Below are 23,611 nucleotides of genomic sequence, written 5' to 3' on the forward strand. Positions count from 1 at the left end.
AGTAAGACAAGAAGTAGCATTTGTAACTTGGACCAATTCTATCATTTCTAATAATAGAGTTACAATAAAAAAGTCTTGTATGATATAATTTCTTTTATTTATGTTATTCTTTAATACAATATTTCATGAACAATGAAATTGTTTTTGTCGAGTTGCTAATCTTATGAGGGAAAAAAATCTTAATGCCTCTTGTCAGAAAATTTAGAATTAAATTGATCGTAGCTATATGATGTATGGAACTTTAATGGCTAAAATTAAAATATAACATCCTCTCTCTTGATACACAATGATAATAATATATTATGATCATTATTTATAATGAAAAATAGCATAAATATATATCATGTAGTTCATTGTCTTGAATGGACCTTCAAGCTATAATCACAAATGAAATTCCATATCACATGAATTTCGTAATGGATAAAATGTCTTAGGTCATACACCACACATAAATACATGCATGTTCAACATATTTCTTATCTCTACAGAAATGGATTTTTATTTTCTTAAAAATCACAGATTGAAATATTATTATTACTATGCCTGCATAGTCTGAGTAAAATAATGACGTCAAATTGAAGTGAGTGCTTGATATTTGGTCCCACTTTTTTTTCAGCTAAAAGAAAGAAAATAAAAAGTGTTCAAACAACAGACATGAATAATATAATATGTAAATTGATCGAAAGTAGTTGACAGCTGAGTTAACAATGAAAATAGCACTTGTACAATAAAATAATAATAATTAATTAAAACAACTAACAATATAACAAGAATGAGTAAGTTAATATCGATGTACAGTAGTATTTATATTTTAACTTTGGTACATACACAAATATCATGTGCATCATCATCATTTGAATGTATTCAGCCTCATCAAGGTTATAACTGAGCAGGTGATTCCATTCACGCGTCATGATCAAACACAAACTCTCTCTCTCTCTCATGCTATTGGTTCGCTGTTTGTTTCTATATATACTGTTATATATAATAATTGTAATAATAATAATAATAATATTAATGTATAACATGGGGAATGCTATGAAATTGGAATTATGTCCATTATACTTTCGGTAAACACACTTTTCCTTTAATGCCACAAACACACAAACACTCATAAATTCACACGTATATAAATTCGTAGTTTGTCTTTTATGCCTTCATATAATCCGACATCACTGTTCCTTTTCAATTCTTTAAAACACTGTATAAGATCCCACATTTAGAAGTCATTGGAATTCACAGCATAATAATTATAATAAAAATGGTGCTGCATTGTTTCTCTTTAAAAAATATATGTATACTGTAAGACAAATATACTTCAAGCATCTATTGGAGTTGTTGCTGAATTCATTTGTTGGTTTGGATAATCTAATTTGCTTAATAATAGTGTTTCTGGAATAACTTCGTTGCTTTCTTCATGTAGACAGTTCTTTGCTTGGCCACATAATGGACATTCCATAATTTGCGATTTCACTGAATTCCGAAGTTTCTGAAACAAATAAAGAATTTAATTTCTATACAAAAACTATGTATTCACAGATGCAAATTTAATTTAAAAAAAAAAAAAAAAGCGGAAGTTGAAGATTTGTTTTTTTGACGAATACAGGGTAGCTATATCGGTACTAGTCGGAAGGGGTTATTATATATATATATATAGTGCGTTCAGAAAATCTTTCCGCAGTGGACAACACAGCAATTGACTAAAATGTGACATGCGCCGTATTTATTTCGCAATATACGTCTGAAAGTTAAAGTACAGACTTATTCATGTGTTCTAGATATTACCATCAGGGTGCGAACTACCAGGAAGAGGGTGATAGCGCGAATGTTCCTCCTCAATCAGATTTTGATCCCCCTCAAAGAAACTAACTGAAGCATCCCTACCAGGGATGCCTCCTCCCGCAACCATGATTAATGATTAAGAAAAAACAAAGTTTGAGTTTGCTATCAAATTCCACTACTTTTATGTAATTCTTATCTGTTAGCTGTATTCCGAAATGAAAAATATAAACTATTTTCTTTTGGATTCTAATTTTACGCTCATAGCTACTACAGAAAATGAATAAAATAAAATAAAAAATAGCATCCGTTTAAGAGTTATAGTGCGAAATAACGAAACGACTGACAGACAAACGTACTAATAAAAATATTATAAGTCTCAATGCGTGATCCCAATAAATTTCTTCTTTATCACAGCTGTCAGAAAAATCATATTTGTGTATGTGAAGGAGGAGAGAGGAGTGCGTCATTGTATCATTTTGAATTATTCCACCTTTAGACTTCTGTGTTCCATTTTATCCCCCTCTCCCCCAAAGTCACTGACCTAATTCGTACACTAATTACTATAACATAATATACACATACATAAAGGCAAAAGTGGTTAATGCGAAATTTTTCTCTCAATAGCAAGACCTATATATCCACTGGAAAGACTTTTTGAACGCACTACAATTTACGCCTATTTTAGGCATCTAAAATGTGACTTTCAGACTCTGAACTTGTGCAATCTACTAAAATTAACCATACGGAAGTACTGAAATACATTATTTGTTCAAGTAAACATTTCCTGCTCCTGGAAAATACAAGTTTTTTTTTGTTAAGTTTCAATTGTATATTGTTTACAAACTAGTTGCTAATAATTGGGGAGGCAGATAAAAAAAAAAAAAAAAAAAAAAAAAAAAAAAAACATTACTACAGAGAAATCAAACCAGTAGCTGCGAAACCGAAACTGGAACCCTTGCTTTAACGACGACACAATGAAATACCTAGTTACTTGATACACATTTCTGACTCCTTGTATTTGAAGAATGTGATCCACTTATCTACAGAAACTTATTGTTTAGAATCGTCGACACATGTAGTCCTTCTTCCTCTTTTGTCCATACCTTAATTTTGGAAATGAAATAAAATGAAACCTTTAAGTTTTACGTCTCACGATGATGCCGGCTAGGCTAAAGGAGTCGGTGATGAGAGAGAAACGGAGGAAATGGTGTAATGAAGAAAGTGGGAGGCAGTGGTGCTATTCAGCCGGTTCGTGCTGGTTCTCCAGAACCGGTTGTAAAAATATTTCGAGTTCGCAGAACCGTTTGTTATACCCAGACATAAACACACATACACACGCATTACCTAGCCAAGAGTAAAAGAAAGAAACCAATCAAATTTCTGAGAACACCTCTGTACTTTTCTGCTCACTTACATTGTTGTGAAAACAAGCAACTTTGAGTTGTTTCACTTCAATAAACAGACAGAGATTTGAATATGAATTCCGGGATAATGGGATCCGTATCGTTCATTCGTATGACATGCCCTATCCGCCTGACTCTATGTGACTGCTATGCGTACTATGTTTTTATTATTGACTAACTGGTCCATTTCATGATTGTAATTTTGTCTTATGTGTGTCATCATCCTTCTTAATTGCTCTGAAAATTATTCTTAAAATTTTCCTTTCAAACATTAACAGCTGCTCTGCAGATCCGTATGTGAATTTCCACGATTTGCATCCATGGGTCACCACCGGTCTTATTAGAGTTTTATACATTCTCACCTTTGTTTCCTTAGATACTGTCTTGGTCCTGAATAGTTTTTCGTATTTGTAAGAACATTTGTTGCCAGCCTGTATTCTGTGTCTTAATGGTTTTCATTACATCATGGTCAGTCGTTATTAAGTATCCAAATAGTTGAACTGTTTGACACTTGTAACGATTGCAAAATCGTTACATTTTTGTTAATATCTTTATTCTCAAAATACTCTTTTTCTTTTCTTTTTTTTAAAAGTAAGAAAGGTTAAAAATTTGTTTTTGAAGATATATTTTGTTGTATCTTGTTATATTCAATTGAAAATACTTTCATTGTAAAAATCGTTAAAAAAAAAAAAAAAAAAAAAAGCTTTAAAATGATGTATAGGCCCTATATATCTATATGTTAACTTAGTAATACTTGTAATACGGCAGAGCATCAATCTTTTTTTTAACATTCGCAACCACTTCAGTTTAGCGCAGTATCTAATGAGTTGGGCCCTGCGCAGTAGCGAGAGTCTTACTCTTATATATGCCATTCTAATCCGCTGCGCCTCGTAACTTTCGTAGTTTATTGAGCCAACACGAGTTGGACTCAAGTAGTTGATTTACTTTACTTCGCGCCAAAAGTTGTTCTTTTTAGAAAAAAGGAATAGTAAAAAACGTGGTCGAAGTGTTCGATGTAGAGGTGCTTCGTATTATATTGTGAAAGAGTGCCTTAATTATAATTGTGCTTCTAAACTTAGTGCTAAATTACGCAGAGTTTTAAAAGGCTTAATTTAAATTATGGGTCTAATTAAATTCACTAAAGTTGAATCAGTTTAAAAGTGTCAAGGTTACTTGTATTTTCCTCGTTTCAAGTGCTGTGAAGTTGGTGTTAAAGAAGACGTATCTTGCAAGTGAATGATATGAAATTAAAAAGACTTCCGTATTAATACTTTTTTAAAAGCTGAGAAATACGTTAACTTTACTAATGTGGTTATGAGAGACGGTATATATATACGGTTGTTAAAAAATTAGAATAGCACCACTGGTGGTATAGTTAAACGTTTAGAAAATTACATTCTTTATAATTTACTGAAAACTGTACTCAAATTGTCCTTCCATTCTGAGGTTATTTACTAGACTAATTTTATCAAACGGGAAGAACTTTTGTCGCTGACTGTACAGTCTTGTTCAAAAAATCTTAGCCACCCACCTTTTTTTACAAGACCACATTCTGGCAACTGTACGTAGGAAAATCGAATACTATGGCTCTAAATAAAGATCTCAATTCGCCGAAAACAAATCAATATCTGTTTGATGTAATTTCAAATGTGGCTTTTACGAAGAAAGCTAGTTGGTTAGGTTTTTTGAACAAGACTGTACATTTTGAACAAGATTCAATTGCTCACACCGCGAATGATAAATAAATAAATACAAGGAATAGAATGGAACATAACAGGGTCAGAAAGGAGGCTCGCAAAGAAATAAATGACCTCTATCTAAATTTCAATACTATAAACCCTAAGCTTTCAGACGATGTATTTTTATATTTACCTCCCATAATGATTTGCCTTCCGTTCGACTGAGTACAACAATAGCTAATGCGGGAATGCAGATAAGAGAAAGGGATGCAATGCCCCATCCCAAGCCCTCTGCCCAGCGGGGGTACACATATTGTCCATTGTCGTATGTCGGAGGCTTGTAGTCAATCAAACTGAATACCCACACTGCCTGCAAAAGATAGATATGTAAGTTAATATCACATACAGAAAATTATGCTTTCATCAGGAACCGGACCTAAGACTTCGCACACTAAAGATACGCACAGTAATCATTTGGTCATATGGAAAAAGTGTATAATAGGCTTTGGTTATATAGAAAAAGTGTATAATAGGCTAAAAGTCAGAACAAACATACAAAAATGCGTAATTTACTTGAGAATTAAGGCTACAAATTGGGATGCGGACGAGACAAGTCGAGACAGAATTTTCCTGACAAAATTCGAGTCGAGACACAGCTCTTCCAATTGAGAAATATACATTCTTCGAGTGGAGACATCGCTTTTACAGCACATTTTCAAGACGAGACAGCCTCAAATCTTGTCTCCTGCGCATCCCTACTACAAACACACACCATTATGATATCCATTAAATCTTATAAGAAAGTTTTCTCTGTTTTTATTAAGGAGTGTGGTTTACCAAACGTCCTTTATATATTTACCTTATCTGTACTGTACCAGTCCGTCCGTGCGGAAGATAAAAGTGCGTGATCGATTGTCCGAGGCAAAAGTACGTGTTCATCCGTCGGAAGACAAAAGTGTGTGTTCGTCTGTTCGGAAGACAAAAGTGTGTGTTCGTCCGTCCGGGAGATAAAAGTGCGTGTTCGTCCATCCGGGAGATAAAAGTGCGTGTTCGTTCGTCGGAAGACAAAAGTGTGTGTTCGTCTGTTCGGAAGACAAAAGTGCGTGTTCGTCCATCGGAAGACAAAATTGTGTTTGTCTGTTCGGAAGACAAAAGTACGTGTTCGTCCGTCGAAAGACAAAATTGTGTGTTTGTCTGTTCGGAAGACAAAAGTGCGTGTTCGTCCGTCCGGGAGATAAAAGTGCGTGTTCGTCCGTCCGGGAGACAAAAGTGTGTGTTCGTTCGTCGGAAGACAAAAGTGTGTGTTTGTCTGTTCGGAAGACAAAAGTACGTGTTCGTCCGTCCGGGAGATAAAAGTACGTGTTCGTCCGTCCGGGAGACAAAAGTGTGTGTTCGTCCGTCCGGGAGATAAAAGTGCGTGTTCGTCCGTCCGGGAGATAAAAGTGCGTGTTCGTTCGTCGGAAGACAAAAGTGTGTGTTCGTCTGTTCGGAAGACAAAAGTGCGTGTTCGTCCGTCGGAAGACAAAATTGTGTGTTTGTCTGTTCGGAAGACAAAAGTACGTGTTCGTCCGTCGGAAGACAAAATTGTGTGTTTGTCTGTTCGGAAGACAAAAGTACGTGTTCGTCCGTCCGGGAGATAAAAGTGCGTGTTCGTCCGTCCGGGTGATAAAAGTGCGTGTTCGTCCGTCCGGGAGATAAAAGTACGTGTTCGTCCGTCCGGGAGACAAAAGTGTGTGTTCGTTCGTCGGAAGACAAAAGTGTGTGTTTGTCTGTTCGGAAGACAAAAGTGCGTGTTCGTCCGTCCAGGAGATAAAAGTGCGTGTTCGTCCGTCCGGGAGACAAAAGTGTGTGTTCGTCTGTTCGGAAGACAAAAGTGTGTGTTCGTCCGTCGGAAGACAAAGGTGTATGTTCGTCTGATCGGAAGACAGAAGTGTGTGTTCGTCCGTCCGGGAGACAAAAGTACGTGTTCATCCGTCGGAAGACAAGAGTGCATGTTCGTCTATCTGGGAGACAAAAGTACGTGTTCGTCCGTCGGAAGACAAAAGTGGGTGTTCGTCTGTTCGGAAGACAAAAGTGTGTGTTCGTCCGTCGGAAGACAAAGGTGTATGTTCGTCTGATCGGAAGACAAAAGTGTGTGTTCGTCCGTCCGGGAGACAAAAGTACGTGTTCATCCGTCGGAAGACAAGAGTGCATGTTCGTCTATCTGGGAGACAAAAGTACCTGTTCGTCCGTCGGAAGACAAAAGCGTGTGTTCGTCTGTTCGGAAGACAAAAGTGCGTGTTCATCCGTCCGGGAGACAAAGTCTCATGAACTACTTGAGAACCAGCACCAATTTTGACCAGGATGTAGGGCGTCAAAAGTTAGGAATCGAGCTCGCTGATGGTGATATTCAAACCGGAAGTGATAAAAATCAACCATTTCCAGTTTTAACGTTGATTACTATACACGGAAAACAATAATAAATAGCAGTAAGTAGTTAGCTGGAATCGAGTAAGCGTGTCAAGCATACTACACTTCGTGTCCTTAACTTGCTACTTGAACCAGACATGTATTTAAGCATTAATTTTTCTATTTGAAAAATATGTTTAAAGTATTAAAATCACTGTAATAAAATGTAAAATATATAGGACTACGGAGGGCGCCAAAAAGTCACTTTACCCGGTGAAAATTTTGCCTGGGTCCGCTCCTGTACATAGGGCAAAAAAGGTGAGAAATAGCGAGACAGATATTTTAAAATCGATTTAGCGTTCTAAGAAAACTACCATATTCTCTGTTAACCTTCTATGCAAACTTTAAGCGTCAGAAATCAAATGCTTTAGAGTTTAACGTTGATTGCTATAGAGTGAAAACGGTTATAGATCTCAAGCAGCTGTTTTCTTCAATCGAAAAAACGTTCAAAGATTATATTCCATTTTCACTCTAATCCCTCCATTAAAACGGAAAGTAGTAGAAATATGACTACCACTCCCGGTTTCAATATTAATCGAGAAAATATCACGCCATACTTAGAGACGAAACTTTTCCGCTAATGCGATATGTGCGAAACGTTAAAAAAAATGTTTCAGAAAACCTCAAACTTTTCGTTTCAGAGCCAGAAATCACGTTCATATTATCGCGATTTTTTTTTTTTTTTTTTTTTTTTTGCGAAATTCGGCATTACTTGCGATAAATGCGAATAAAAACGAAAAAGTGGAATTCTTGCTAATTATTGCTAATAATAACTAAAAAGTGCATTTCCAATATTATTTAAGTTAAAGTCAGTGGCTAGAAAATTTTAGCAGTAACAGAAAAGATACGTTTGAGGTTCAAGTGGAAGCATCATTTGTCAGTGAACATGGAAGGGCTGTTGCTCAACTGATTAAGGGAGCAGAAGGGTCCAGTTTACAGAGTGTCTACTAAAATTCCAAAATGAAATTTCGTGACTTTTTCGTGACCTTTTCTTTACCAAATCATAAAATTTCCTAACATTTTCAAGAGCGAATTTGGGTACGAATTAGACCGAATTTTCATTAATGCGATAGAAACGTACTTTGCTTGCGATTTGGTAGCGTCTATATACATTTTTGGTGGGAATTTCTGTACTTACATTTGTACAGTTTTTAAAAAATCGTGACCCAAAAGCTAAATTTCGTACCTTTTTCGTGACTTTCATGACCATCTTCTGATTTCGTGACTTTTTCGTGACATTCGTGACTTTCGTGAGCGATAGACACCCTGAGTTACTCTTATGCTCACCTTATCGTGGTAAAACGAAAAACTTGCGAAATAAATTAGTTAGCTCAAGCAGGAAAATTTGGGTCTGCTACTGTAGAGTTAATTAAAAAGGGTAGTGCTTCTCACCAGACTGAAGTTGAAGTAAAGTTGAAAACCTGCGTATCAAAAATTACACGCAAGCATGTGATGACAATTCTGTGGAGGGTTTACGAAAAGCTCTGCAAGCTATTTGATCCAGAAACTGTTTCACTTAATAAAGATGTAGACATCAACCAAACTGGACTGTTTTTATTTATTTATTTATTTATTTATTTATTTATTTATTTTTATTTTTAATTGTTGACTGTGTTTTGTGGTGAAAATGTTCATGATCTGTTGGTTGCGTACCGTGAATTTAAAAGTAAGGTTATTGAAGTTCTCAACGGTGAGGATAAGGAAGCTGATATAGTATCAATTTTAAACAGTTTAAAAGTTAACCATAGGTCTTTTGTTGTCAGTTCGTTACGTTCAATATGGTTACCAGTCTCGAGTGTTGATGCCGAGAGATTCTTTTCCAAGTATAGTAATATGATTGTTACTGACAGGAGAACAAACTTAAAAGAAGAATTGATAACGTCTTGCATGCTGCATGTTATTCTTTAACTAAGGATGAGGTTAGAGGAAGTGTTTATATTTTTACATTAATTTCTACATTTCAGTGAATACATTAGTTAAATTTGCACTTAATTAAGGTATATCCTCGTTTTTGTATTAGATACACCTTACTACCAAAAATATACTGTTTAAAAGTACCATAATGTTTTTTTTTTAAAAAAAACTTGTTACACATTATAAAAAATACAACATAAATGCGAAACTTGTAATTAATGCTACAAAATGTCAAAATTGTTGCGAAAAAGTTTCGTCTTTAGCCATACAAAGCGTCAGTCCAGTCACAGTCGTTCTGTGACTGTAGCGCCAGAGTGTTTAGCTTCTAATATTCACTGACTGTTACGAAGTAAAAAAGCGAGACATCTATTAATATAAATCATAAACTTTCAAATACGATGAAGATCCCTTATGCTCATATACAATTATACGTGATTCTTCCAACTAGGGGCGGATCCAGGCGGGGAGCGATCGGGGAAATCGCCCCTTCCCCCTAGAAGAGGATACTTTCTTATTTTATATATAAATGAAACCCATCCCAGAGTTTGGAGCTCTTAAAAGTAGCTCTAAGTAGCAGTATTACAACCCATCGCTCCCCCCCCCCCCCCAGAAGTCCGTCCTGGATCTGCCCCTGCTTCCAACGATGTAACCTATTTCTGAAGAAATAACACATTATATGTAATACCATAAAAATTGTAGTATCACACGGTACATCACGGGAAGAAATTTGGTTTGTCACAGGGTACACAACATGGAAAATGAAGTGTGAATTTTAGCATTTCCCCTCACTCTACATTTTCCACTCAAAAACTCAAAGTAAGATGAATGAATATCCGAAACTACAAATTATTTAAATGTTTGTCGAATAGAAAAGTCATTTAGTTTTATTTTAGCATTGTATTCCACGAACATTTGTTAATTTCCACGAACAAGATCCACATCCAACAAACAAGATTAACATTTTACATCCTGAACATTATACTAATCCGCTAATCTCAACAGCACTGCAGGTAGTCTATCAAATAAAAATAATATCCAAAATTACTTCCATATGAATACATGGAGAATTGATTTTTTGGTTTTCTATATTCTTTGGATCAAGTGGATGAATCACATCCATCAACGAACTTGTTTCCTAAGTTTTGATTCTCTACATTCTGGCCTAAGTTTTGATTCTCTACATTCTGGCCTAAGTTTTGATTCTCTACATTCTGGCCTAAGTTTTGATTCTCTATATTCTGGCCTAAGTTTTGATTCTCTACATTCTGGCCTAAGTTTTGATTCTCTACATTCTGGTCTAAATTTTGATTCTCTACATTCTGGCCTAAGTTTTGATTCTCTACATTGATGGTGATCCAGCAAGTGGTTCTTGAGGTTTCTTGTCTCCCAGACGGAGGAAAACACAGACCGACAGGATAAATATATAAAGGAGCTTTTGGTAAACCAATCTCCTTAAAAATATAAAATCTAAAAATAGAAAAATTTTCTTTGACTATTCTCTACATTGAGTACAAGGAAGGATCAGAAACTAAAGTTACAAGGTCGATATTTCTGGAGTTTCGTTTGTTATAGAGCAATAGTTCTCAAAGTGGTGTCCGCGGACCCTTAGGGGTTCGTGGGACCTAGCCAGGCGGTCCGCGACGCTTAAAAATTGAAATGTATTGTAATAAAATGGAACTCACAGCTTTATGCAAAAAGTATTTTTTTTCAGCTACTAAAAAGAAAGTAATTAGAAATGATACCTACGTTTGTAAATTTAAATGTTTTCTTACTTCACTAAATTTCTATAAAGCTGCTCAATCGTTATATAGCTACTTCATGTGAGAAGTTTCTTCTTTGTTAGGGCACCTTTTCAAAAGCAATTGTACAATAACTGCACGATGTCTCGGAATTTCATGGATTTCATCTTCAAGTGGCGGAAAGAAAAAAAAAAAAAAAACGTTGAAAGTTACTGTATTTACAATTGAAATTTCGTTCACTAGGAAACAATCATGCATCTTTAGAATAAATTAGAATTTTTGATCTTTTTCTTGTCAGTGATAATTCTGATTAGTATATATATTTTTAATGAAATGTGAAATTTCAGATGGAATTGCAAGGGAGTCCGCAGATCACTTCCCGAATGAAAAGGGGGTCCGCGTTATCGGATAGTTTGAGAACCACTGTTATAGAGGAATAAGGAGTGTGTGGTAATTTTAATTCATTTAGTTGGCAACTATGCAGAGTTTCGGCCATTTTCCGCCTTCGGCGCTAGTTGTAGGTAAACACAAATGGCGACTCCTTTGGAAAACTGATCTCGCGAGGAAGTCCGCTTAGTTATTCGATTTCTATGGGCGAAACATGTAACACGGTTGAAATTTACCGGCAGCTGGTAGAGGTTAACGGAGAGACTGTAATGTCTCGTCATCATTTCGCAGAATGGTGTCGAAAGTTTACGGCTAGTAGAGAAAACGTCACGGACGAGGAACGCAGTGGCCAACCCAGCACGACATCAACAGACTTGAACACAGCTGGGACATCATTGACCACCCTCCCTACACCCCAGACCTCACTCCAAATTACTTTTACCTGTTCCTGCACTTGAAGGAGCACCTAGGAGGATATCGCTTTGCTTCAGATGAGGAGGTGAAACACTTTGTGACAACTTGTCTGAACACGCAAGGATATGATTTTTATCAGGAGGGAATGGTCAAACTCATCCGATGATGCGACAAATGCCTCAACCAATATGCAAACTCTGTTGAAAATTAACCTAATCTATGTACTATACGTTGGCTGTATTGGTTGTATGAAATAATATATACACGTTTCACTGCAGGATTTGTAACCTTACTTTCTGATCACTAGAGACCGGATGTTAGGCAAAATGCCTATTCTTTAATATTAAAGATATGATCAAAAATAACGTTTCAAAGTTTATGTGGGGGGTTATAGTTTCGATTTCAGCCAATTTTATTTTGCCTATTTTGCCTATTTCGACCTTTACTGCCTAAATAATTGCTTTAGTGCCTAATGTTGCCTATTTTATGCATTTTCTTTAAAATAAGCCTTCATTGGGAAAATATATAATTTATACAACATAAATAAAGATGCATATATACGTATAATAAGTGTTTGTAAATACAAACACGTGCTACGTTACGATGTACATACAGGGTGAACTTCAAAGATGTGCATATACTTTGGGAAATGATTAATGACATCAAAAGAAGACAAAAAGTCCTCTTGTATTTTGTCGAATTCTGTGTCGTGTACGAGTGACAGTGGTGCCACTTGGAATCGAAAATCAAATCTTGACAATTGGAACGGATCAGATAGATGTGCAATACGTTGGGAGGTGATTCGTGACATGAAAAGAAGACAAAAAGTCCTGTTGCAAGTTGTCGAATTCCTCGTCGTGTACGAGTGACAGAGGTGCCAACTTGGAATCGAAAATCGTACACATACTTCGACAGATGATTCGTGACATGTAAAGAAGACAAAAAGTCCTCTTGAATGTCAGGAAACACCTCCCGAACTATGTGCACACTTTTATGTCTCGTTCCAATCGTCAGGATACGATTTTCAATTTTAAGATGGCACCCCTGTCACTCGTACACGACGCAGAATTCCACAACATGCAACAGGACTTTTTGCCTTCTTTTGATATGCATCATGCAACATGTCTTCTTTTGATATCACGAATCACCTCCCGAAGTATGTGCAGATCTTTTAGGTTCACCCAGTATGTATAAATACATAACAAGCTTCGTTTTTATATGTACAATAAAAGAAGATATTAACAAACAGGTATGTTTCTATATTCTTTGAACATTATCTATGACCTGAACCTATTTTTTAATGGTATTGAGTATTTATCTTCATTATTTCGAGTTACATTTTAGTGCCTATTTTACTGCCTATTTTTAAAATTTTTAGTGCCTATTTGCCTGCCTATTTTACAGTAGCGGTTCGTTGTCTGTACAAGCACCGGTTGCAAAGTTGCAATATCAAAGGTATGTAGGTACGTGCAAGTGTCCCCCTCCCCAAGCATTCTTGAGTCTTATCCAAAAAATATTCAGGAAATGTGAAGAGGAAAGTCTTTTAAGCTCAATTTGTATATTATTGATTAAATTATTTCTCTAATATTGATTTAATATATAAGCTATTTCCTTTTTTTCAAACAACCACTATCAATGTACGTTTATACACTATTTATATACAAAACCTCTACACTCGTGTTAATTAACACGAGATAAATCGAATATATAGCATGTGCTGTAAGCCATGAATGATGTCGTTAATCCGAAACGAAGAAAAAAGCAAGAAAATTGCATGCACGTAGTTAAACAAAATTATTTAATTATATAAACTATGCATTATTTTAGAATGGAAGGTCTTTCTTCGTTCTTTTGGGCTTCAAATTTTTCTATGACTTAATTGAAATTTGAAATGCTGCTCGCCAAAGTTTTTCTGAATAGAAAGCATCGCTACCGCAAATATTTTCCGCTTTATTTTCTTTAGAGTCCAGAAACACCTCTCTCCTGTTCCAATATGCATTTTGTTAGCATTTCATTGAATAAATATACTGTACAAAAAAATCCATTTTCAGAAACCACGTATTTTTGTCTGCTGTTCTAGTGTAAAGAACCATGAAATCTAAGATGTTTTCTTTCGAAAATGAAAAAAAAAAAAATAGTTTAACATTCCAACAAAGGCTAAAGAAGACAGATGAGTATTGGAAGTGAATGATTTGATATTAATTTATGCTCTCCGCCGGAAATCGAACATGGAATCATGTGCACGAAAGACACAGAGCTAGGAATTGGACCAGTAGTAAGACATTTTCTTCTTCGAGACTCGATCGACCCCCCACAGAATTGAATTTTTTAAAAAAATAAATCTTATCCCAAGAATTTTCACCTTTGTATTATAAATGTTAAATAAAATCTATTGACTTCGAACGACCGCTCCCCAAAGTTTCAGCCTGGATCCGTCCCTGCTACTACCAGACTTATATTTGTTCTTTGCGAGTTTGTGTTTTGTGAATAACTTCTTTCTTCCAAGCGTCTGTATCTCCTTCACCCTATCAATTGAGTCAAGCGCTGCTAAGCGGAGGAATTCGTAACTATTACAGAAACTGACCAGTTGCGGAGAACGTGCAACTGCAAGCGGGCAATACGGGAAAATATGAACAATGCAAGAATAAATCCACTTCCCCATGTTAAGAGATAGGAGCTCATTGCCATATGCTCAACGTTACTGCTTCCAGTGGCAACGTTCGCTGCCACTGGAAATGTAAATCTCTCTCTTTCTTTCCGTTTTTTAATTGATATTTTAAAGAAATGCATCAATACTCTTTTACGCTCAAGAGCAAAGGTTTATTTTTTGCTGATACACTACTTTAATATTTAAAAATATTTTTAGTATTAAAAAAAAATATTCGGTTGCACAATCAAGCAACATATAGTACCAGCCGCCGCTGCTATTTTACAGGTTTTTAGTGCCTACACATCCGGTCTCTACTGATCACCCTCATATTTCATACGGCCAGACCAACAAACTTCATTTTTCGTAAATAAACTTTTTCTTCTTTTTCTTACCATAATAAGCACTGGAGCTGCAACCCACCAGCAAAATCTAAAATACATTGAAGGATATCTCCCCGTCATTTCTTGCACGTTCCTTGCAAGACGGTCTGCTCCATAAAACCAGGAAACAGCTATCACTTCAAAAAATGCGAGGTACATTATGGAAATGGAAGCTGCATAATGGTCAATCAGTTGAAAGAAAAATATTCCACCCTGAAAAAAAAAATGAATAATAACTGCATTAATTGTAGACATACAATACATTGGTTTTATTTTTGTAAATTAAGTATCATATTCTATGATTACTAGAGCAACCCAAAAGCATAAAAAGCATAATAGCAATTTAGACATATGGTTGGTACTTTAAACGTGGTTGTGGTCGTCTAAGGGTCCAGAAGAAACTAATTTTAAAAGCATAATTTTAGAAAACAAAGCATAAAGCATAATTTAAAATATATAGCACAATTCTTGGACAATTCTATTTAACTGCAAGTTTAACATACTGTATTAATATTTTTTAAAATCAATATTTACAATACAAAATCATTGAGAACATAACAATAACAATGAAAAGCTTATTTTTATTTCTGTAAACTTTTCGCTGTAATCCTTTCATGTGGAAAAAAGAAAGAAAAAAAAAAGAAAAGAATAAAACTTTCCGGCAACAATGAATAGTACACAAGAGCTCCACACTATATTGTTATGTGTACCTCGTGAACTTGAGCACTTTCTGTACTTTTTGGTGGCATCTTTTACTTTCCCTCTCTGTATATATGCACCGCTAAGGCGCACACAAGTGATAGAAAAAACTGACTCGAGTAAAGCATACCTCTTTACAGTGCATTAAGTAGAAAGTTCATTAAATATGAAAGAAATTGCTTGCATAAAATATTAATAAATAGATCAAGATATTTAGAATACTTAATGTACAGTAAATATTATACATTATACACGATTAATGTACAACAATGATTGAAATTAACAATAAAGCATAATTTGGAGAAAAATAAAGCATAATTAAACAAAAAAAAGCATAATGTGGGTTGCTCTAATGATTACACTTTATTGATTTTGCACATAAAGCTGTCAATTCTTCCGTAACAGCTCCACGATCTTGAAAGAATAAATTGTGTCTATGTACAACCCGCGGCAAAAAAAAAAAAAAAAAAAAAAAACCTGCAACATGAGGATGTAAGTTTATTGTGAAACTACGCCTAACAACACAGGGAATGAACATAACGTCTAAGTGGAACGAATCACGCCAGGATAAACCTTGGCCTCCTCCAGTGCACACTTATTTTGGAGCAAAAGACTTCGTCATTTCACTATAAACTTATATGCTTATGTTGCAGGTTTTTTTGCCGCGGATTGTACAATTTTTCCAACTACAGGGATTTGCAAGTTATGACTACTTTCCCTTCAGTTCTTATTTTACATTCATATTCAACTTCTACCCGCCGGCGGCCTTTTTCAGAGTGCTATTGTTTTGAAATAAAGAAGTACTGCTTTTGTTTAAAGCTTTATAAATTTTTCGTGACTTAATATTCAAGTCAACTACAGCATACACATTATTATTCTTACTTTTTCATAAATCTGGTGTTTCGTCTACGGACAAATTTCTTCGTTTAATGATCCCTGCACCAAAGGCAGCTTTAGGATTTTAATTTTGGGTAGGCCCGCACCCTCGCTTATGGACACATAAAAACATTTGATTGATTAATGATAGTAGGAAATTACTTTTACAGTAGGGTTGATGCTATTTGTTAAACAATTATCTACCATTAATATAAATAGTGGAAACTCAAATATATTTACTCTTTATTGTATATTTTAGCGTTTATATACTTTTCAAAATTTCTGTGTAGGCCCATGCCGCCGCTGCCCTCCACCACCTTGGCATTACCTTTCGGATGTTAGTATGAAGTCGAACCCGGGTCTCCCATGCAAAAGGCGCGTACGCTAACAGCTTAACCACGTAGGAGATATGTGGTAATTATGTGTTCTATCATAATTTGATAATACTAAAATTAAGTTTGATATAAACATTAATACATTTTAACTTTAATAGAAGATCGTAAAACTGTCTCTTAGTGAGAGAAAAGTTATGTACATTATCTGATTACATGATCATTTTTCAAATGATCCTCGGAAAATTATTAGTAGTACTACAAATGCAGATGTATGGGACAATATGGCATCAACAATCGAATTCACACTGATCTTAAAACATATCAAAGAATTGCTTAGCTAATGAGAGAATAGTTTCCCTGCCTTAGACAGAAACATACTTCTTTGTAAAGTTACCCACTTTGAGCACTGATTAATGAATAAATTTCTTGTCCGGACAAGTCACGCATTCACTCTCGCATATGTATCCCAGCTTTGTTGTACGCAAATTACATAATGCATAAAATTATATACATAGAATTGGCCCAGTACCTGAGTTATATTTGGAAGTCCAAACAAAAAGGACACAATACAGACTATGAGTACTAAAAATTCATGGCATTTTAGGTGCTTCTTTATCCAGTTAGGGAAGCCATCTTGGATTGAGGTCACCACAACTTCGACAGTAGCGAACTGAAACAGAAAAAATAGTTAAGACATCAAATAATATAAGCCATTATTATTATTATTATTATTATTATTATTATTATTATTATTATTATTATTATTATTATTATTATTATTATTATTATTATTATTATTATTGTTATTAATAATAATAGAAATGCTTGGCTTTGCATGTGAAGAATATGGTTAATTCAAAGAAGTCAAAGATCTGAAAAATATACAACCTGAAACACGCGCAAACTGTTGAGTTGCCTATTTCACAGGCAAAAATGATTCATTATACATAATTTTATCATAAACTTTGACCCCATTCCCCTCTCGAGACGAAAATCGAAAAATGGCTTTGTACGCTACTAGATCGGGTGAAGATCTAGCTGTACAAAAATTTTGTGAATTTAGATTACTTCTTTCTTCGTGAAAATCTGCTCAAAGAAACACACACACATTTTTTTATGTATTAGCATAGGTAATTGCAGACATTGATGTAGAACAGATACAAATTTAGAAACCACAAAGAAATAATAAATACTTAAATTTTCAAGTTTAGGTTAAATTTCAATTTGTGTGTATATGCGTGAGTTTATTTTTCAAAAAAGTTTTTTTTTTCTATCAAGTATAAAAGAAGGGAAGAATAAAAATTAAAAAAAAAATAAAAACTACAGTTCAAAAGAATAGGATAGACTTTTTAACATTGGTCAAGTTAACAATGCTAAAATTACCAAGATTCTAACATTTTTTTTCAAAAAATGAAATGAATCAACCGCTTTCGAGTGCGAGAAAGTAGTTTCGCTAGGCAGAAACTTACGAACAACATATTTAGAGGGCATAGTGCTAAAAGTCACCTCGGCCCAAGAATCGGAAAGTGAAATTTCCGATTCCGGAAAATTTGGGCCATCCCTACTATTAACATAGTCTTTTTTCTTAATAGGTATCGTATAAGCTGGTTCCTATTTGCAGAATGTAGTAAAATTAATAACTTAAGTTCAATAAGATATGTATTTTATTCAGACGCATACGCAGAATATCGTCAAGGGGGCTCAAGAACCTAATCTAACATTCTTACCTAATACATAAATGTTTATTTTTCCATACTATTTTGCAGGAGTGAGGAGTTAAAACACCAAAATCCCCTTTTGCGTACGTCACTGATCTTAAATCAAAAAGGGTATCTTGCATACATGTAGGCTTATAATAAATGTATTATGGGTAATAAATTTCTGGTTAATCTTATGAATTCTTTGTTCAGTCGTACAGAAAATATACGCATGAATACTAGTTAAGGCATATTGTAATTTATGGGTTACTATCTTAAAGTAAAATTATCAAAAGAAAAACTTACCTGGCTATCAAGACCCAGACATAACAGCATGAAGAAAAAGAGCACAGCCCACAATTGTGATACAGGCATTTTCGCAAGAGCTTGGGGATAAACTACAAACACGAGGCCGGGACCTGTAACAAGAAAATACAATTTATTTAGAGTTTGTAATCACGTTTACTGACATCTCATATTAAAAAATTCTGCACGATTTTTAACAGATGATATTAATAACTACACTTTCTACCAGCTGAAATACCCATTCTTCGCATGGGTCAGATAAAATATCTACGTAAAGAACGAAAGGGAAAATATCAGTCATTTTCTACTACTTTTACATATCCCGGTGAACGCCCCCTGAGACCCCCTGGTTCGAATTTTTTTAAAAAATGCCTCTGACCCCAAGCCAATGGAGGCTGTATTTGGAAGACAAAGCCTACGGAAGTATCACCATTCATCTCAGAGACCGCGATGGATCTCACACTAATATCGGTCATTTTGGATTATTTTTACGTATTTCGGTGCCCTCCTCCCCGTAGGTGATCCCCGGCCCGCATACAATGATAGATGAGTTGATTTTGAGTTTAATGTCCCTTGCAATAGCGAGGCTATATGAGACGAGACCCTACTGATTAACGTGGAATCCGAACCACATGAGCTCCCGCCGGAATTGAACCTGGGTCTTCCGCGCCAAGGGCGCGTACCTAACCGCTTAGCCACGAATGAGTTCTACAATGGTAATTGAAATTGAAAGTCATCGCTAATGGAAGTATCACCACTGACCTCAGCGAGCGCGAAATCTATGGATTTCACACTATATCAGTCATTTTGGATTATTTTTACATGTCTCGGTATCCCCCGGTGACCCCCGGCCCGCAGCCGAATGGGGTGAATTTGGAAGTTCATGCGATCGGAGTTTCACTATTGATCTCAGCGACAGCGAAAATTATGAATTTGACACTAATATCGGTCATTTTCTACTACTTTTACATGCCCCTGAAATCCCCTGGTACGAATTTAAAAAAAACGCTTCGTTCCGATCTGGGGCCTGTACCAAGGTACCCGTGACCAACATTTGGTAACTCTCGGTCCACTTGTCTGGTCCCCAGACCGCACACAGGCAGACACACAAACTCTATTTTATTTATATTAGACTATGCCTGTTTAAAAACTATATAAAACGTTTTCACCTTACATCTTTAAACAATTTTACTTTCACAGCGAAAATCATAAGCTTATAGACGAAATTAACTTCTTTTTAGAAACCGCCCTATACATTTGAGCTAATTTCACGTCTTAACTACATTAGGGTGGAAAACTCCAAACCCTACCGGCTTCCCCTGAATTTCCTATTTTATATTTCATCTATATTTGCGACCTTCTTCAGGGGTATTATTATTATAGGTCTCGCACACGAAAGAGTTTGTGGGTTAATTAGGTAAAAAAGGGAAAGGAAACGTCATCAGCAATTACTTTCATTAAAGATTCTGCATTTCTACTTTTGTTTCTCGTCCAGTTTTCCATCTAATATCCTTTCTTATATTAATTTGAAGCAGCCGAACGTTATGCGAGAAATATCTATACGAAGATGGCGAAACATGATAAGTACAGTCTTGATCAAAAATCTTGGGAACCGATATTGCTTTAGAAGGCGGTATTGAGGCAACTGAACGCAGGAAATCTTAATTCTTTTTTCTGAAAAAAAGATCTTAGTTATTCAAAGAAAATGTACATTCGTTTGATTTAATTTCAGCTGTAAGTAAGAGTGCAGGGCTTTTGAAAGAAAGATGGGCGGCCAGTTTTTTTTTTTTTATTTTTTTTTTTTATTTTATTTAATACAACTGTACATTTGTACAGGCGAACAAATTACAACCTTATAAATTAAATTTAAAATACTTTCAGATAACTGGTGAAAACGAAACATACAGGTATACTTTCTAAATAAGGGATTGTTGACAAAGCCACTTAATATTTTCTAGTATATAGTTAGATCTCAATGTAACTAACTTATCATCTTACGCATTCTGTCATTACTAGCAATTCACTTGCCGCAACTGAGAAGCTTTCATACTCCACGGTCTTTCGCTATTTTTCGTCTTCACGTACGATTTTTCTGTTTAAATATCGTCCATTAATTGTTATCTCCTTCGCCCTTTCTCTCTCTTTCCTGCCACCATATCCTCTAGCAAGTCCCTCATGATACAGTTCCTTCTTAGTCAATGTCCCAACCAGTTTCTCTTGTTCTCTTTTTAATAATATCTAAAAATGTTCTTTTCCCCCCACTATTTCTAACACCTTCTCAGTCGTTTTCCGTTCGAATCAGCTAATTATTTCCATTTTCTCCACACCCACATTTCAAAAGCTTCCATTCGTTTTTCATCATTTTTTGCGTTATGTCCATGTTTCTGTTCCACAGTACAATACTCCACACGAAGCGTGTTATGAGTCTTTTTCTCAACTCTTTATTCACGGTCCCACCCAAGCGAAAAACTAGAAAATGGCTATAAAGTAGCATATTATGTTTTGCCATCCTCGTATAGGTTTAACTCAAAAGATTGTTTTGCTTTCCTTGTACAGCGGGGGACACTTCTAAATGGTACACCTTAGCCGTAAATCTCCATATGGCTGTACCATTTAGAAGTGTCCCCCGCTGTACAAAATATAGGCCTACATATCATTTAAACACAAACAAACTATTTGCTAAGCAAAACAATATATTCACATAAAAAACTACATACGTGTTACAGTTTCGCCAACTAACACTTTGGCTTCATCAGACATTATCTAGTCACATGAAGCCAAAGTGTTAGTTGGCGAAACTGTAACACGTATGTAGTTTTTTTATGTGAATATATTGTTTTGCTCAGCAAATAGTTGGTTTGTGTTTAAGTATATACAAAGCAAAGCTTCTACTTATGGAAAATATTACATATCATGTTTTATCATTCTCGTATAGACATATAAAGTAGTACAACAAACTTTTTCGGGATTGGTTAGCCACAATATTAGTTTCCAAGCTAACTGGATGAACGAAAGACAAATAACATGGTTAGGTGCGGAGGAGCATGTTGGAAATATTTCTCATTTTCGAACAATTTGTGCTTCAAGTGAACCAATGTAAGCCGATTATGCGCAGATTCGTTAGAAAATACAGCTCATCAGTATATTTTTGCAATCAAAATCATCTACGCTGTTCAAAATTCGTTCAAATTAGAATATTGTCAAGTTTAATAATAACATGTGCTATTGATCAGATCTAATCTTTCTTTAATCTTGAAACTAACTGATACACGATAGAATGATCGCTCTTAAACTTCATCAATGTATCTAAAACATGAGACAAAGAAGAAAACCCACATATTATTTATTTAGGTACACTTTCGTTGTAAGTGATAAGAATTTATTGGTGTATCTCAAAAACTAACTGTTACTGGTACATGTCAATCAACAAGAACAGATCAGAACCCTACAGCACCACATGAATGATCAAATTCTGTAATCTCTGAATCTCTCTTTATTTTGCTTTATATTCATTCACTACTGGGGTTATTCGCAACTCTGAACTCTGAAATCTCTTGGGGATACCACGAAACCATACTTCGCTATGAGAAATATCTTCAACAATTATCATCTAAATCTCGGAACTATCTTCACCATGAACATCCATATGGGTATGTCCATGGTAACTCACGTTACGTAATGACGTATATTTTGAAGAATACTAACCACAAATAAACTTAAAAGCTCCGCTTTTTTTAAAAAAAAAGAAAAAAGAAAAAGAAAAGCTGTCATATTTATACAGATAATTACCAAATATCGTCATTTTATATGATACGGCAAACCTAGGAGAAAAGAATATACTATAGTAACTCACGTTATAAATTTTTCCCTACATTCAGAACCTGTGATTTTTCAGTACATTTTCTTTTGTCCTGGTATAGCTATGTGCATGAAATTACTATGTAAGATAGGGACATATATAATTTAATTATGGCAAAAATATTAAATTTTTATTTACATTTTATGACTACTTATTTTAGTGGAATATGCACAGAATCGGGTAACTCACGTTACATTTGTCAACAATCTTTTATTATTAAGTATAAGCAACATACATTTATAATAACTTGAAATAAGCACAGTTTAATTAAATTGAACATTGAACTTTATTTTAAGAAAAGGTTTCATATTAATATATCAGTTATATGAAATTTTACTTGGGACACCGACATAGAAAAAAATAAGACCTATGTAATAATAAATAAAGCTTGTATAATATAATCAACATTAAAACTTAGTAGATGAAAGGTAACCTACAGAAAAAATAAGAAAATAGTAATTCTATGAAAAAAAGTTAATGATGCCAGCTACATACAACTATATTTTTATCAAAAGAAAAACTTGACTAAAAATTATAATGATATTTCTTACATAAATTTTTGGCCCTGTTTCCGTGGACATGCCCATATTTATGTCACCTAAATTCTCTATTATTTCCGTAGTATCAACTAAACTTTTACAGTAACATAGGTGCCTCATTCCTAAAACATATTCCACATTTCATTGATACCTCTAACAACATTAAAAATGATTTAATTTGTCTTGAATTTACAAACAAACTTCTCTGTACATAAATAAGACATAATAGTTTTGAATATGTTAAGATGTCATTTACAATTTCCTGTACTACAGACGTTGTATTGATTCAGTTATGAATCTCAATCTTAATATGATAATTATATTAAACAAGAGACACTTATTAATATCTTCTATTATTCTTTGTGGCATTTCAATCTATTAAATTAATTATGACCTGTACCGAAAACTCTTTTGAAACCACTTTCCGCACTGTGGACAGAGGTAAGGTATCAGAAATGTCATCCAAGACTGCCAGACTGTAAGGTAACAAAAACGTCATCAAAG

At 34.8% G+C, this 23,611-nt stretch overlaps 1 protein-coding gene across 2 annotated transcripts in view; it reads right to left on the reverse strand.

The window, feature by feature from the left end:
* Positions 1-225: 225 nt before the first annotated feature.
* Positions 226-23,611, reverse strand: part of ine (solute carrier family 6 member inebriated) — a 252,301-nt gene continuing 228,915 nt past the window's right edge. For both annotated transcript variants that reach the window (XM_081770916.1, XM_081770917.1), the window contains exons 7-11: positions 18,710-18,822; positions 17,236-17,376; positions 14,809-15,009; positions 5,058-5,234; positions 226-1,489 (exon numbers count right to left, since the gene is read on the reverse strand). In XM_081770916.1, the coding sequence (XP_081627042.1) occupies positions 1,319-1,489; positions 5,058-5,234; positions 14,809-15,009; positions 17,236-17,376; positions 18,710-18,822 (803 nt within the window). In that variant the 3' untranslated portion in view covers positions 226-1,318. The remainder of the gene's footprint in view (positions 1,490-5,057; positions 5,235-14,808; positions 15,010-17,235; positions 17,377-18,709; positions 18,823-23,611) is intronic.

Source organism: Thermobia domestica, chromosome 9 (assembly GCF_964235325.1).
Source record: "Thermobia domestica chromosome 9, izTheDome1.hap1.1, whole genome shotgun sequence".
Taxonomy (NCBI): domain Eukaryota; kingdom Metazoa; phylum Arthropoda; class Insecta; order Zygentoma; family Lepismatidae; genus Thermobia; species Thermobia domestica.